The sequence below is a fragment of the Bos indicus x Bos taurus genome, chromosome 28 (genome assembly GCF_003369695.1).
Source record: "Bos indicus x Bos taurus breed Angus x Brahman F1 hybrid chromosome 28, Bos_hybrid_MaternalHap_v2.0, whole genome shotgun sequence".
NCBI classification, from domain to species: domain Eukaryota; kingdom Metazoa; phylum Chordata; class Mammalia; order Artiodactyla; family Bovidae; genus Bos; species Bos indicus x Bos taurus.
Genome location: NC_040103.1, coordinates 9,355,884 through 9,373,452, shown reverse-complemented (window position 1 = coordinate 9,373,452; position 17,569 = coordinate 9,355,884). Strand labels below are relative to the sequence as shown.

The following is a 17,569-nucleotide window of genomic DNA, read 5'->3' as shown; positions in this document are numbered from 1 at the left end:
CTGCATTCCTTTTTCATTTCAATCCCAATGTGTGTCCCCGTGTTCCCTCTTACACAGATCACCATAAATAATATTGGATTTGGGTTGAATTATTTAGCACTTTTCTCTGTTTCATAAAAAATCATACATTTCTCTGGAGGCTAAAGTATATTTCCATCTGTTAATTTCCTCCCCACTCAAGAAAATTCCCTACAAACATTTTATTACCACTTACAGGAGTCTTCATTACTCATTCCCTATTTCTTACTTTTCAGCTGCAATTACTCATCTTTACATCTCTATAGCCCTCAAGACAGAGGCAACCTAGCAAGGACAGCAACAGTTCTCTGAGCCACAGACCAGGTACTAGTTTGCAATCCAAACTACCTTTAATTTCAAGGGATGTTTTTCAATTCTTGAGAGAACCGACTTGTGGACACAGCAGTGGAAAGAGACGGTGGGACAAATTAAGAGAGCAGCATTGACAGATATACATTACCACGTGTAAAACAGCTAGTGGGGAACTTCTGTATAGCACAGGGAGCTCAGCTTGGTGCTCAGTGGTGACTAGATGGGTGGGAGGGAGGCTCAAAGGGAGGGGATTTATGTACACTTACCGTTGATTCAACACTGCTGTACAGCAGAAACCAACATAACACTGTAAAGTAATTATCCAGTTAAAAATAAATTTTCTAAAAAGTTACAGCTTTCTGTCTTCTAAAGGGCAATTAAATGATCTTGATGAAACTCCCCGTCTTAATTGTTAAATGGAAAAAAAGGAAGTTAAGATTAGCAATATGCAATTACTTCCCAAACAATTTTAGGACTGGAAGCATATGCGAACCAAATCAAATATCCATAGAATCAAAGTTTTGGTCATTTTTGTTTTAAAGTATTAGAACCAAAAAAAAAAAAAAAAGGTAAGTTCAAAGAACCACATGAAAGCTACTGATGCCTGGTCATCTGAGCTTAAAGATTTCCTGAGGCCAACAACCTGACTTAGCCTCTGGCTGGGAGTTGCGTGGGGTCACACCTGCCTCCCGCAAGCTGGCACAACCTCGGTGAAGAATTCCTTTGAGGACTTTCTGGTAAGCAAGCATTTAAGGCTCCCAACAAACAGCCTTACATATGATTGATCCTGAGCTATGCTTCCCAAAATAACTTGTTCCCTTGGAGCCTGGGTAATTATGTGCAAGACACGGCTCTGGGTCAGGGCACACCCAACTGTTCCTTGGTTATAGGCAAGAGCAGCATTCATTGTACTTTCATGACCCTCTTCTTGAGGATGAATTCAAGCTTAAAGAAAAGCTTACTGATGTTTTTCTCCCTCCCCGTCCCCTCCCCCCAGTCCATCCCGGCAACTGGGGAAGCAGCTTGTTCTACCCAGACAGCAAAATAAATATACTTTAATTCAACTTCACCATATTGTTACTATTTTCAGGGACCCAAATAAATGGTTGCCTACACAGAAAAATTAAAAGTGCTTATTTTGAAGGAAATGGCTCTCTGGAATACGCCACATGCTTTGTGCTGGTGGTTTGAACCCTAGCACGGTTCTAAGTGGGTAACAGTCCCCAGTCAGTTCCATCCACAGGTTTTCACTACATACAGGGAAAGCTCTGGAAAGCAGAAGGGCTACGAAAAAGGGAAGCTGCGCATTTCCAAAGCTCCTGCCACTGGAGGGAATCAGGCTGGCACTTCCTCCATCAAGAAGTTCTTCCCTAGGGCTCATGCTGAGGGCAAAGTGTTCAAAAGTCTTCATATTCTAAGCCATTTAGACAATATATATTATAGTGTAAAACATAAATATATGCTTTTCAACTATGGCCTCAAGTCATCTAGCAGGCAATAGGACAAAATGTTAACACTGGTTTTCTCTATGGTGTGACTTTAAAAAATTTCTTCTCCATATTTTCTGTAATAAAGACATATGACTTGGGCAATTATTTGAAAATGTATCTCCAAAAAGTAGTTTAGGAAAGCCTATACAATGTGTTAGGTTAGATTCTCTGCCCTTCTCTGGTTGGCTGTAATTATGCTAACTAGCTTTACTGTCCTCAGCCTTTGTCATTCTACCTGAAAAAGGAAAGCGACTTAAATTGGGCATACTCCAGCAAGTCTAAATTTCTGAAGTTAATCACTTGATAAAGTGCCACTTCAAGGCTTTTTTTGGGGGTAAGTTTCACAGTAGAAATCCCTAGTTCAATATCACATTTTAAAATGTCATATAAAATAGATAAGTGATAAGAACCTACCGCATAGCACAGAGAATTCTACTCAACACTCTGTAATGGCCTATATGGGAAAAGAATCTTTAAAAAGACAAGAATGGACATATGTCTATGTATAACCGATTCACTTTGCTATATTCCTGAAGCTAATACAACATTGTAAATCAACTATACTCCAGCAACAACAAAAAATGCCCCGTGGAGAAGGTACACCCTGTCCAAGTCCAAGGCCATGGAAGAGAAATCCTTTGGAGTCCTTAGTGTCTAGTTACCCAGACACCAGTGACAGCAATAGACCCACGGTCACCCTCCAGGTATTTCTGACAGCAATTTCCCTGTTTCCTGACCAAGTCCTTAAAGGACTCCCATGGCGACTACTCTATCTGTGTCTCATCACAGAAGGGACAATTTCACATTAAACACAATTTTATCTGACATTAAATATACTTATTCCCACTTTACTATCAGACTTTCAAGTCTCTAAAGATATGTATAATTTTTTTAAGAAAAAGATTTAAGCTGTCATAAAAAACAAACTTAGAGATCTGACCTTGGAAATAGGTCCAGATATTTTAATAATGTTTAACTCAGATTTTTTGGGCTTCCCTGGTGGCTCAGGTGGTCAAGAATCCACCTGCAATGCAGGAGACCCGGGTTTGATTCCTGGGTCAGGAAGATCCGCTGCAGAAGGGAACAGCTTTAGTATTTGCATTTTTTCAACTTCAGAAATAGGCCAGAACTTTCAGAAAAGGCATTATTGTCCAATAGACAAATTATATGGGTCTCAATATTATTTTAACCTTCTCTGAAATGGCCTTGTGTATCTCCTCTGAACAGAGTGAGCACAGAATTTGAAGTCTAAGCCGGACCACCTCTGAGGGTCAAAGGTGACACTATTTATAGTTACTCTAGGACAATACTGTCCACTCCAGTATTTTTGCCTAGAGAATTCCATGGACAGAGTAGCCTTGTGGGCTACAGTCTATGCGGTTGCAAAGAGTTGGACATGGCTGAGTGATTAGCACTTTAAGTTTTTATTTACTTTTATTATTTATTTTTTACTGTGCTGGGTCTTCCTTGCTACATGGGCTTCCTCTAGCTGCTGCAAGCAGGGGCTACTCGATAGTTGCGATGTGTGAGCTTCTCACTGCTGTGGCGTCTTTTGTTGTGGGTCACAGGCTCCTGGGTGCCTGGGCTTCAGAAGCTGCAGCAGAGGGGCTCGGTAGTTGCGGCTCCCAGGCACCAGAGCACAAGCTTAATAACTCTGGAGCATGGGCTTAGTTGCTTGAATCAGGGATCAGGGATTAAACCCATGTCTCCTGCATTGGCAGGCGACCTCTTTACCCTGAGCCACTGGTAAAGAAAATCCTTAATTTTCTAGACGTGCAAAATCAGCACCCTTAAAGTCTAGCACATATTATTATCACACTATCTGAGGTATGAGCATAAATATTACTTACAAGACTACACAGACAGTATACAAACTACCAAAATGACAACGGTGATGTGGATCTCAGAGGGAAACCTGGCCCACAGGAGGCCTCCAGTAAGGTCAGTGGTCCCATACTTCTCAGACATAGGGCTCACTCCCACTGTTGGCTGCAAGGCTTGGTCTTCCAAAGGATTCATGAGTTAGAAGACTCAGAAATTACTGGGCTGTGATATTTAAATCTGTCAAAGTTTTAGAACTCTCATTCACTAATATTTGCATTTTTTCAACTTCAGAAATAGGCCAGAACTTTCAGAAAAGGCATTATTGTCCAATAGACAAATTATTTGGGTCTCAATATTATTTTAACCTTCTCTGAAATGGCCTTGTGTATCTCCTCTGAACAGAGTGACCACAGAATTTAAAGTCTAAGCCGGACCACCTCTGAAGGTCAAAGGTGACACTATTTATAGTCACTCTGGGACAAGAGCCACAACTGAGATTGTCTTGGGAAAACCTAAATGAGGGGGTCACCTGACCTCTGGGATTAATCTCCCCCTCTTCCTCATTACCTTTCATAAAGAACTGAAAATCTGAGAGATGGGCATCATGCCTTCAACCAACAGAGTGTTAAATGTCTATTACACCTCAATAAAGGTGGGAAACAAATAAAATCAATCTTTGCAAGGAAGGAGGTGGCCTGGAACTGCTACACGCAGATAGTCCCTATCCCTTCCAGGCCTCCCCTAGAAATTCACATACCTAAGCAGGTGAGGACCTGATCTATGTCTAAATAAAAGCTCCGGAAGCAGTCTTGGCAAGGCTGCCCCTAAAAATAACCTTTCCCCAAAGCCATGTTAGATGTCTGTTCGACTCCTTCCTCTGGCTCTCTTCTGGGGGTGGTGGAGGAAATAAAGATGCAGAGGTATCAAATTCAGCATCTTCAGACACTGTTCCCACCTCCTGTCTCAAATTCAAGCTCCCCACTCAAAGCAGTAAAAGCAATGGTCACAGGAGTCAGACCAATAAACCTGAAGGAGGCTATGGGATCAATTTATCTGATCAGTCTGCAGCAAGAGAAGAGAAATAGCCTACCAGTACTGCCTTCTCACAAACTTCGGTGAACCCATCCACCAAGTTTACAGGATGTTAAAAGCCTTTGCCTCTGCCAACAGAGGTTTCTTGGCACAATTTTGTTCTCTTCCCCTTCCGAGCCTGAAATTCACCATTAGGGTTCTTCTTGGAACCAGGAATAAGACAACAGCATTATTGTCTTAGAAAGGTCACCATTAAAATATTGATGATCCCCTGGACACTCCTGGTGGTCCAGCGGTTAAGAATCCACCCACCAATGGTTTGATCTCTGGTCCCAGAAGATTCCACATGCTGTGAGGCAACTAAGCCTGCGTGCTACAACCGCGGAAACCTTTGTGCCCTAGAACCCGTGCTCTGCAACAAGAGAAGCCTCTGCAATGAAAAGTCTGCACACCACAACTAGAGCGGAGCCCCCACTCCTCACAACTAGGGAAAGCCTGTGCACAGCAACCACGACCCAATGCAGCCAAAAAAAAAAAAAGTTAAAAAAAATTGATGATCCTTGGAAAGGCAGATCTTGCCTAAAAATCTTTAGTTTTTAGGAATAGACAATCATAACATAATCATAATACTGTGAGAAATTATCAGGGGAACTGGGGGTAAGGAGAGGTGTCCAAGCAGAGCAGGGAAGAGACCTGGATGGTCAAAAAGCAGGTAGCAGGAAGCCTGGGTCTGGGGGAGGAGCCAGAACTTTGAAAACAGGGAAGGCAACAATTGGCTCACTTGGCAGTTTTGCTTCACAATTTGGTTTAGAGAATAAAGCATCTGTTGAACATAACTTTTTTTTTTTTTCCTTTTAGGATTGCACATCCCTGGTAATTACTTCACAATGTACACATTTATCAAAACACGTGGCATACTAAATATATACAATTTTTCACTTCTCAATGACACCTCAATAAAGCTGAGGTAGGGGGAAGAGCCGGGCATCCTTTATTTGTGAAACTTGCCCGGTAGGGTTCAGAGGGATTCACTATATGTTCTCTCTGCTTCTGGGTATGCTTGAAATTTTCTATAATAAGTTAAAAATAAATAAAAGAAAGGCAGGGTATTTTCAATGTAAAGTGAAGGGAGTCCTTGGCACTGCCACTGGCCGAATGTCTGTGGAGCCCAAGTCTTGGCGAGCATCCTCGTCCACTAAGACATCATGTCTGCTGGAAGATGGCTCTAATCTACACTCTTGCCTCTGGAAGTCTCCTTTTCTCGTTCCAAAAGGGAACTGACTCAATTCCTTAGGCATCCTGAACTCCAGTTTCTTTTTGGAACTGTGTCAGACAGACCAGCAGTTAATTCCAAAGATGTGCCCTTAGTGGCATGTCCAAGAAGCCTCCATTTGAAAGATGTAGTTGGCTTTTCCTGGGGTCCCTGTGCTCCTCCTCTGGCATTTCTGTGGGATAGAGTGATTGCTAGAGCCTGACTATGGGAAAATCTTGGAAGGACAATATTTTCCATGTCTCAGATTTAGTCTTCTCATTCTCATCAGATAGTCCCCCTTAACCCACTTAGAAATTAAAAATCCAGACACACACCCCCTTTCAAACGGGGGTTTGGGGGAGGGATGCATTGGGAATCTGGGTTTAGCAGATGCAAACTACTATATTTTGGGTTGGCCAAAAAGTTCATTAGAGTTTTTGCATAAGATGTTATGAGAAAACCTGAATGAATTTTCTGATCAACCCATATTTTGGTTCAATCCAATATATAATGGATAAAGGTCCTACTGTATAACATAGAGAACTATATTCAATATCCTGTAAGAAACTATAATGGAAAAGAATATGAAAAAGAATACATGTATATAACGGAATCACTTTGTTGTACAGCAGAAATTAACACAACATTGTAAATCAACCAAACTTCAACAAGATAAATCTTTTAAAAATAAAAATAAAAGCACCTCCTCTGGAGTTAAGTCACCTGGATACAAAATTCAGCTCTGCCACTTGCAGATCAAAATACACAATAAAATAATTAGCACCTCTGTATTTTATAAAATTTTGATTGTGAAAGATAGTATCTTTGTAATACAGACAAAATTCTGTGTACCTTTCCCAGCCACCACTTCCCCACCCTCAACCACCCATAGGTGGGCTACTTAACCTCCCTAATGGAAAAGTAAGAATCACACTACTCATCTCTTAAGACTGCCATGACATTGGAATAAAATAATATAGATGGTTGAAACAGTGCCTGGAAATTCTCAATAAAGAGCTGCTCTGCCATATAACAGTGAATAGCTTGGAATACTGGGAACCATGTGCCAAAGCCCCTCCCCCTCTTTTTTTAATCCACTAGCAAAAAATCCACATTTTAAAAGATCATGTTTACTGTCTTATTGGAATATTTTTCTTGTATTGTTATGCTGAAAAAACAAATATAAACAAGATTAAAAAAAAACTTGAAACAAAACACCTAAATGAGGACCACCATTCATCTCATTTTTAAAATTTTATAAACAATAAAACAGAAAAAGTTGGGACTTCCTTGGCAGTCATGACTCCCAGAGCTCAGTCTTTCTCTCCTATAACAAAACCCACTGTGTATGCAGGTTTCTATTATGGGCACTTTGAATCACTCAAATGAGACTTGGGGATTATGAATAACCATCATGAGCAGCAAGATATATCATATTCAGAGCCACAAAACAACTCTCAATAAATTTAAAAGGATATAAGTCTTACAAAGTATCTCAGACCATAATAGAATTAAGTTAGAAATCAGAAACAAAAAGCCCTCCATAAAATTCCCAGATAAGTGGAAATTCAGTAACACATTTCTAGGTAACCTAAGGGTGAAAGGAAAAATCAAAGGAAATATTAGGGACATCCTTGGCAGTCCAGTGGTTAAAACTCTGAGCTTCCAATTCAGGGTGCGTGGGTTCAATCCCTAGTTGGGGAACTAAATCCCACATGCTGCATGTTGCAGCCAAATAATAATAATAAACGAAAAGAGAAATCTACCTTGTGGTTGAATGCTACATTTGGTATGTTAAGATGAAACTAATTCTTTTCAGTCATGAAACTACTTCTCTTAATAATCCTTACAAATTTGCAACAAAGTCTTCCTCAAGAAGGCCCCTCCTTGGCCACTCCAGTTGCAGAAGGATTCTATGTCACAGACTTGAGCACACACCACAAATAGTTTCTTACAGCTTTTCACTTCCTTTGGAAACCATAACTTATCTCATGAGCTAAAAGAGCTCCCATTCCACGGTGCCAAGTCCCTGGGTTTCTGTTCTAGCAACTAAACCAATTCAAATGCCAGATTCAAATGGCAAAGTTCCAACAAAACACCAAGGTGAGATTTCTCCAGGAAGAAAAGCAAAGACATTTCGACAGTTTGAGTGGTTCCAAGTCGTCCAATAAATGCATGTTTTCATCCAGAAAAGCAATGCTTCCTCATTTCGGTAATTACTGCTTCCTGCAGGAGCCCTCAATGTTAGTTCACCTCAGCCTCTGCCAGGTACATCTTCCACTTCCCCCTCCTAACAGTTTCAAACTTGGCCTCTGAGCAGGTAACTCCTGCATGTAAATCTCTAGGCTTGACCTTTCTTTTCGATGTTTCCATGGGCTGTCAATCCCTCAATCCAAACCTTTCCATTTTAACTGCTACAAAAACTTAAATACCCCCTTATTTTCCCAGTTGAATACCAAAGGCACTAGAAATCAGACTAGAAACAAGCTGATTTCAGTTTTATGGCTTGGCTACTGTGAGGTCTTGGTCAAATACTGTACCTCAAATATGGTGGGACAGTAGCCGTGATACAGTGGTTTTATAGGGTCGAGCCATAAGAAACTGCAATTTGGGGAGGTCAAAAATTTCCTATGGTTCAACCTAATAAGTACAAAATATCTTAAAATTCTAATAAAAAGCAATGAGATTATCTCCTAAGTAATTATTATCTTCCCATCCTGTTCGACTATGATAAAGTAACTTAAAGACCCCTCATGACTCTAAAAGATAGGATTTCTTGATTTGCCAATCTCAGTTATAAGTATCTATATAAGATGCAGTCATATCTTCAATATCAAAGGCTGTTGTCATTCCCCACCCCAATCTCATAGTCACCTACTTGTCCTCTTGACCTTCACAATTACTAAAAAAACAGTTTTTTACTAAGATAGCAAGCCTTTTCATGTTGTGATAGACACTAATAAGAATCTATTTTCATTATACAGTAATCTCTAGGAATGATGCCTAACATTTAACCCCTAGCAAAAACAAACAAACACAATTCAAAGTCACATTAACTATGTAGTCCTGAATTTGGCTTATACCAAGACTGTCCCAGGTAGATTCTTTTCCAGGGTCCACAGAATCACCTGCATCTCTTCCCTATTTTCTAATTCTGCTACTGTGAAGCCTGGCATGTCTTCCAAAAATTCTTGTTTTACCAGGTTTTACATACAGAAAAACAAATTTAAATGTATACTTCTCTGTCTCAATGAATTTGGAATTTTATTACATGGGTAGATGTTTTCAATCTGGACAAAACAGTCATGTGAAATTAAATCTAGGTTATCAGAATTTTGTTCATTCATGTGGTGACACATTTTATTATCATTTAAATATATCTACATGTATGGTTTTATTTTATTCCCCAAATCTCTAAATTGCAACTTTTAAAAAACATTAAGCAGCTTCTCTTTCTAGGATCAGTCTTGGAATAAGAACTAAGTTGGAGAAATCCATCATTTGTGGAACTTGAGAAAATGCTTTGAGAAAACACCTTTAAGGAGCATTAAACATGAGTGTGAGTTGGATTTAATACATCTGTAGCTCATGGAGTTACAAAGATTGCAAAAAAAAAATGATTAATAACTGTACTAAATTCTTTTCCGAAATATGACTTGTAATTTCTGTACTTCACAAATGTGAGTGCAGACTCCGAGTAGGCCCAGGGGACCAAAGAAGAGCATCTGCTCACGGGAGAGACCAGGAGAGCATCTAGTGAGCCACGTTCTAGAGGAGGGGCCTGAGCAGAAAGGACTCCCAGAACGGGGGAGGAGGCCGGACTTGGGTATAAGCAAAGGGATGAACTAAGAACAACATGATGACCACAAGAACCCTTGGAGTAAGAGGAGTAGCCGACAGAGGATGGCCTGACCTCCCAAACCCCTGTGAGAGGTCTGAAAGGCCCCCTCAAGGCAATAAAGAACCGCAGAGGGAGACTACCCTGGTGGTCCAATGGTTAACAATCTGCCTTGCAACGCAGGGGACGTGGGATCAATCCCTGCCTGGCGAACTAAGTTCCCATGGAGCAATGAATCCTGCAAGCCACAACTAGAGTCGTTGTACAGCAACGAAAGATCCCAAATAACATGTCAAAGATCCGTGTGCCATTCCTAAGACCCGAGGCAGCCAAATAAATAAATTTAAAAAAAGAACCACAGAGCGGCTTTAAGTAGAAATACACGACTAGACTTGTGTTTCATAAAGATCACTCCTGCAGCATCTTTCTCTATGAGCCTCTTCTATAAATTCTGGCTCACCTAGGCTTCCATATTTTTAGACCTGGGGTGTCAAGAGTAAGATGAAGTCCTAAGCTCCCAAGTTTTGGTGTAAACCAGGGTAGGGGTATTTGGCATTCATTCACTTAACAAATATTCCTGGGGGGGTTTGGTGCATAAGGGCTGTGTTAGAAGTGTAACTCAGTCTTGTCTTCCTTCTGGGAGCTCTAGGTTTGCTCCCAGCTCAGACCATGGTTACCTCTAGCCACTACTATGGGGCTGCCTCCTGTACTTCTCTTCCTCCTCTGGTTCTGCCATCTCTGACTCTCTTGAGGATTCTTCCCCTATTGCTCATGCCTTCAGGGTCCCTGTATTCCATCACTGGTCCACTTCAGGGAGATAAGTTGAGCACAAGCATGGAGTGTGGAAGGGTGACGAAGCAGAGGCCACCACCCCAACCCAGACAGTTAACGCAGAGACTCTGAAGGGCCTTAAAGCACATGATGGGAGGAAGGGGCAGGGTCTGGGGGACTTTAGGAGGTGGGCTCCACAGGGGCTGGGAGAGAGGAAGGGCTCGAGGCTAACTCCCAGGTTCCCCACCTGGGTGCCCGAGAGGAAGATGCTTCCAAGCACTGTGACCAGGAACCATGTAGAAGGGGCTCTGGAAATGTTCTCCGCTTCATTCCGTGAGCCAGTCCCTCTTCTGTGCTTCTCACTCCCCTGTCTCCTGAACTATGCTGCACGTCCCTTAAGGCCTGGGATGGAGCCAACTCCATGCTCTAACCCTGGTACCCAGCATGACCGTAATCAACAGCTGCCAAAGAACGAACGGCCATGCTCCTGCTCCACTTCTATTCTGCTCCTCAGTACAGGTTGCAAGGGAACAATCTTCTACTGACAGTTTCTGCTCAAGGAAAATGTAGGGGGAGGGGTATACTGAGAAGTGTGTGTGCAATTGCTCAGACAGGTGCTTGTGTAAAACATAGTTTTCAGCCTTCTTTAGACAGACCCATCTCTTGTGTTTGAGATGTTCCTGCCTGAGAAATTCGTCTAGCACAGTAGTTAGCAAGCAATTTCCCCTCATCTTTGCTTTCTGTTCTTTCTGGAAGAACTAGTCCCGTTCCCAGGGAAACAGTGGTACAGTTCTGACTGTCCTCCAACGTATTCCATGTCAACTCCTCTGCTTGTCATGGGAGCACCCCCACCCACCCGGGGAGCTGCGCCTTTTCTGTAGGTGTCTCCCAGCTGCAGCAATAGACTGCAGGGCATTCTGACACTTTTCTGAAGTTGTGTTCATTAGGTTTCCCAGCTAAGAGTTCTATTCCTCCTCCCACAGTCTCAGAAAAGCTTATTTGGGGTTCAAGTTTCTTCCTCGGTGAATTAGGTTGAAGGGTGAAGGGCAGACTCCAGGACATATCACAGTACCTAAAAGAAGATGAAGAGAAAAAGACTGATTTCTCCACCTTACAGCTACTGCACCTGTGACTCTGCACAGCAAACCAAGGGCACCTTGAGAACAACAGCCACTCTGGGGGCAGAGGTCTCTTAGGGCTCCTACAAGATCCTATCTTATAAGCCTGCCCATCATCAACTCTCTCTGGACATCAATGGATACCTGAAACTCCAGTCCTCTCTTTAGGCAACAGCCACCTGGATGCACAACTGGCCCCTCAGCACTCGGCCCCCTGCATTGGATGATACATCCCATAAATGGTTAGCCTTCTGACCAGACACATCTCCTAGTGGAGAAGCAGGTACTCCTGGTTAGTTTCGTTACTTGTCAATATCACGATCTTGAGTTTTAAGTCCAGGAGCTCTAATGGTGAGATCGTGTCTGCTTAATTGGATTTATACAGCAGCCTGCCAGGGAACCACATGGGGTTATTTAGTACTTTTTATAATCCCTCCTGATCTCTCTCAAATCAATGCCTTCCTCAACACTGCTTCTAATCCTCACCACTTGAAATGTATAGTCCCCGTAATGAGTTCTACCTGGATCCTCCACCTCAGGGGCTTACCGGCTCCCGTTTATTCTGCAAACAATAAACTACTTGAAACGGGGCTCCTCCTAGCTCAAGCATTCCCCAAAGCACTCTTGGAGCTGGAAGTCCACACTCACCCTGGCATCCCAGGTCCTCTATAACCTGGCTCCCCAGTTTACCAATGTAATTTTCTCTCTGAATTTGTTTTTTATTTATATATTTTTAATTGGAGGACAATTACTTTACAATATTGGGTTGGCTTCTGCCATACATCAACATGAATCAGCCATAAGTATACACATGTTCCCTCCCTCTTGAACCTCCCTCCTACCTCCCACTGCATCCCACTTCTCTAGGTTGTCACAGAACACTGGGACTGAATCTGCATCTTTGGCTTCAGTTAAGCTCCTCTCTTCTTCACACTTCTTCAAACACATCTTGAATAACAGACATGTCAGCAAGCACATCACGGAGCTGAGTGTCTCGAGGCCCGAATCCCGGTCTGGCCACTTGGTGACTTTCTCACCCTCCCCCATCCCACCTCTCTAGGTCAGATGTGACTGTACTAATGTTACTGAGCTGTACACCTAAAAATGGTTAAAATGGTAAAGTTTATGCTCTGTACATCTTACTTCACACAAAAAAACTACATCCAAATCACTAAGGAACAAATAATGTGTTTCTTTTTCCCTCAAAAGTCCAACCGCAATACTGATCGCTATCGACACTGCTTGATGAAATTAACAACTATTGGCTGCATAAGGATAGTAATAACATTTACATTTACAGATCACTGTGCGGTCTACAAAGCCCCTTCGATGGAAACTAGTTTGACCATTTGATTCTGAAAAACTATGAGGCAAGAAAGACAGGGAATCCCTTATCTGTATTTTCCAGATGAAGATACACAATTCTAAAGGTCTAGTGACTTAATTATGGCCAAACAGAGAGTACCAGGCGGAATTGAGGCTCATCTAGGGCTCATGAATTTGAGACACTGCACAGGCCCTTGGTTCATCATTCACCTTGTTGGAACGATTCTCACCTTTTCTTCCCCAGGAAAAATTCCTGCAGGACCAATGTGCAGGGTAGAAGAGCCCGCACCTGCATCCTAAGCCAACAGCTGCTCATCAGAACATGGAAAGGGGCAACTGGCAGTCTCTGAACTCTCTATTTAATCCGGACCTGTGGGCAGCTACTCCCACGCAAGTGTCCTTCCACACTGCCTGACCCCACGTGGCAACATTTTAGTCTGATGGCAGGACTGACAGCCGGTGCACTGAGGTGAATGGTGAGCTGGTCCATCTAAATTGTGACTACACAGGACTTGAATTTCTTTAGAAACAATGAGAAATGATCAGAATTCTGAATGTGGAATAAGTGAACAACTCTCTTATGCTCTTGACAATGAACAGAAAAGTGTATTGATCACCTAGCTCTTACAGATCAAGGATGGAAGAAGCCTTTATGTACCGAAACACACAGTCACTTCCTAAAAAGGCCTGTTTTAGCCTTGCAGGGTGGTGAAGGACAGCACTCTGTGCCCACAGAGATAGCACACATATTCAGCATTGCTGTTCTGACAAGTCACCTCCCAATTAAGTCACTGTTGAATTAAAGGCTGAATGTGCTCTTTGCTTCCAGGAGAAACTTATTTCTAAGCACCAAAGATCTGGAAGTTTTAAAAGTCCACTGAAGACAGCCCCATTTACATGAATACAAATATTCTCAAATACCCCTGGAAACAGCAGGGGAGAACTCTGAAGTACCTGTACACACTCTTGCTAAATTCAACATCTTCTAAACTGTGGCAAGAGCACGGTGCACCCTCAAAAAAATCAAAAGCGAATTATTGCCACAAGAACCAGAGATTTCACTTCTTGGTACACAATCAAAAAAAAAAAAAAACCCAAACTGAAAGCAAGGTCAAGAAAAGGTATTTATATACCTATGTTCACAGCACTGTTTACAATAACCAAAAGGTAGAAGCAACCCATGGGTGAATCCATCAATGGATGATAAACAAAATATGTGGGCCATACAGTCAGAGAATTATTATTCAGCTTTAAAAATAAGGAAATTCTGACCCATGACACAACATGGATGAACCTAGAGGGCATGAGTCTAAGTGAAATCAACCAGACACGAAAGGGTAAACAGTGTATGAGTCCAGGAGGAGGTCCCCAGGGGCCTAATCCATAGAGACAGAAAGTAGAAGGGTGGTTGCCGGGAGCTAGGGGTGGGGGGAATAGAAAATTATTGTTCAATGGGTACAGAGTTTGAGTTTAAAGGGTTTTGCAAGAAAGAAAGAGTTACGGAGACTGACTACACAATATGAATGTACTTAACACCACTGAACTGTACACTTTAAAATAGTCAAGATGACAAAATTAATGTAAAAAAAAAAAAAAAAGAAACCTCTCCTCACACACACACAGCACTATACTTTTACTAAGTCCTCTGTAGTGAGGAATTCCATACCAGAGAGCAAGGATTACCACAGTCCATGAGACTCTGTGAACTGTGGATATAATTAGGCCCCACATCCATTATAACACTACAGACGTCATCATGTGTTACCAGCATCTGTTGACAGATCTCATACCCGGCATATCACTGAAACGGCAAGTGTGGAGAAGGTAGCCCACAATAGAAACAATGGCATTTTATCCTTGTCCTGTTCCAGCAGTTTGGCTCATAGGACATAAATAGAGGCCACTGCGCTGGCTGCCACGACCTCCCAGTTCAGAACTATTTTACTGCCTTGAGTGAGTTCTCTACAAAAAGTAGAAAATAGAGGATCTTCTGGATCTGTTCAGGTCCATGTCCTAATGGAAATTTCCTTCTGTTTTGTTTTTCCCTAATGTCACAACACAGCACTCAACCTACCTGAGAAAAAAAATTAATTCTCACTTTTTAGCATTATTCTGTACTAGGACCAGGGCACATGTCTGTTTTTCAATAATATATTTCAAGTGTTATACAGTTTTAATAATATATTCACATAGGAACCCCAAACTTTAAAAAATTACAACAAGGAAATTATATCCCCAAATAGTGTATATTAAAAATTATATATAATTATATATTATATGTAAAATAATTAAAAACTATGTATGCGAATACATATATTTTATATACATATATGTATATATGACAAATAACATATGTCTATATGGCTTTTGAAAACTAAAATTAACTCTGCCCTATACTGTAATTTTAAAAAAAATCAACAAAAACTATTGTGATTAGACTATTACTTTCAAAAATGATGGGCAGACTACCTATCATGAGAAAAAAAAGAGCAATCTTTGCAAGACTTAAAACTTAAAAAAAAATCCATGAAAAAAATGTAGTAATAAAAACCGTGGAAAACTTTTTTATAAAAAGAAACACACTGTTAAAAATCAAAGCAACGATTTAACTTCTTTCTGACTGATGATGCGTCCATCAGCCCAGATGACACAATAATAATAAACAGTAATAATCCTCAGGCCAGGTGTTTCCCTCACAATAAATCATTATAAAAACTGTAGAAGATCTGAAATTTTATTCTCCTCTATAGACTCAACTTCCACTTATCACTCTCATTCCACTGTTTCCAAGAAGGTAGGGACTCAGAGGGAGAATGAAATGTAGCTAAACTGGAGCTTGCAAATAAATAATTTATTAAGTGGTCTCCTTAACAGAGAAATGACAACAAAAGAAAAATCTGGATTTGAAAATATTTGGTTATTTTATAAATAACCAAAAAACCCTCTAAAATGGTTATTTGATAATCATCCAAATATGAGACCTCTCTGCCTCTGTTTGTTAGGAGTATGGGATGTGTTTCCTGCAGCCAGACACTTATTCACCAAACACTATCAGATAATCACCCATTGTGGCAGCTACACAGAGCATTCCCATGCACACATATGGTCAAAAGACGTTATCCACTTAAAAGCAGGCCCTTAGAAGGGAAACACACTTTGCCCCACCCCAAGAAAAACAGGGGGTGAAAAAGCATAGGGCACTTTGCTTCTGCCAGGACACTGTCATCAGAAGGTTGGGTGAGCAGGTCTGCGTTGGCATCCCTGACCCGGCCAGGCTCTGCGCCCAGTCAAACGGAGGTGCGATTTAGCCTCCTGGTGAGCCGTCCCTAGAGTTCTAGCCAAAGGGATCAAGAAGAAACCTTGAAATAGTGGAATGTTCCACTGGGCCCCCAGAGAGCGCCAAAGAAGATGAGCAGGGAACTTTTAGAGCTGGCTGACTCCCTCGTCCCTGTGTGCTTACCTCAACGAACCATAAATAGAGTGTGAAATAACTATTACTTTATGGGTGAATGTCTGGTGATCATACAGCATCCCTCTCCAAGAAGCCCCAGAACATTTAATAAATGATTTCCAGTTCTTCTCTGGGGCAGCCCTGTGAAAATCGGAATGAAGCTGATGTTCATTTGACCTCTTTTATTTGGGGAGGGATGGGGAGGCGTTACTGAACACAACGGGACCAGCAAATAACTCTGTGGCGAAGGTCACAGACTCGAGGGGTCAGGAGCGGACCTGAGACTCTTTCAGATTCTGGTTTAAGGCAGGTTAAAACTGAAACGCCCGCACTGTTCTTCCCTTAACATTTTTCGTTTTGTAACTCGTGTGACACACGCGCGCACCCACGCACACGCGCGCGCGCACCCACGACGCCCAGTTCCCTGACCGTCCCTGGACTTTATCTCCTCTCTCCCGGGGCACCCGGGCTTCTAGGACACGGGACCACACAGCCTCCATCAAGCGCCCTCCCGCTAGTCCACCCGGTCGGCGGCGACCCCGCGCGGGAGGCCCCCCGGGTAAAGGGACACACGGACAAGCGGGTCGAGCCCGCAGACGGTGAGCACGCGACCCCGGCTGACCTTCCTCTGCTGCTTCTCCCAGGCGGGGTCGAGGAGCAGGTCGCGGTCCCACTCCTCCTCCTGGATCATGTACTCGTCATCCTCGTAGACGTAGTTGTACTGCACACCAGGCTCGATCTGGTTCATGGCGCTCGGTGGTCGCGGCGGCGGCGCGGCGCGCAGGGTCGGACGGGCGGGCGGGCGGAGACGCGGCGGAGCCGGCTAGGCGCGGGCGGCGGGCAGGCGGGCGCGGGGTGACCTTCGCGCGGTCCTCTCGGGGCGGTACACTGGGCGCTGGGTCGCGGGCGAAGCACCAGCTCGGGCTCCGAGCGGCTGCCGTGCCGCTTAATACCCGCGCCGCCCGTCACGTGGCCGCGCGGCCGCGCCCCCGCCCCGCCTGGGCCTACGCCAGCGCCCGCCCGCGTCGCTCCGAGCACGTGCTGGCTGGCGGCGGGGCCGGGCGACTCTGGTCCGCACGCAGGGTGCTACCCCAGACCTGCCCCACGGCGAGCTGAGTCCACCGGCACCATCTACCC

At 43.0% G+C, this 17,569-nt stretch overlaps 1 protein-coding gene across 1 annotated transcript in view; it reads right to left on the bottom strand.

Moving 5' to 3' along the window:
• ACTN2 (actinin alpha 2) overlaps positions 1 to 17,352 on the bottom strand; it is a 78,685-nt gene extending 61,333 nt beyond the window's left edge. The window contains exon 1 of the mRNA XM_027530498.1: positions 17,055 to 17,352. Coding sequence (XP_027386299.1) covers positions 17,055 to 17,180 — 126 coding nt within the window. The 5' untranslated portion in view covers positions 17,181 to 17,352. The remainder of the gene's footprint in view (positions 1 to 17,054) is intronic.
• Positions 17,353 to 17,569: the final 217 nt, after the last annotated feature.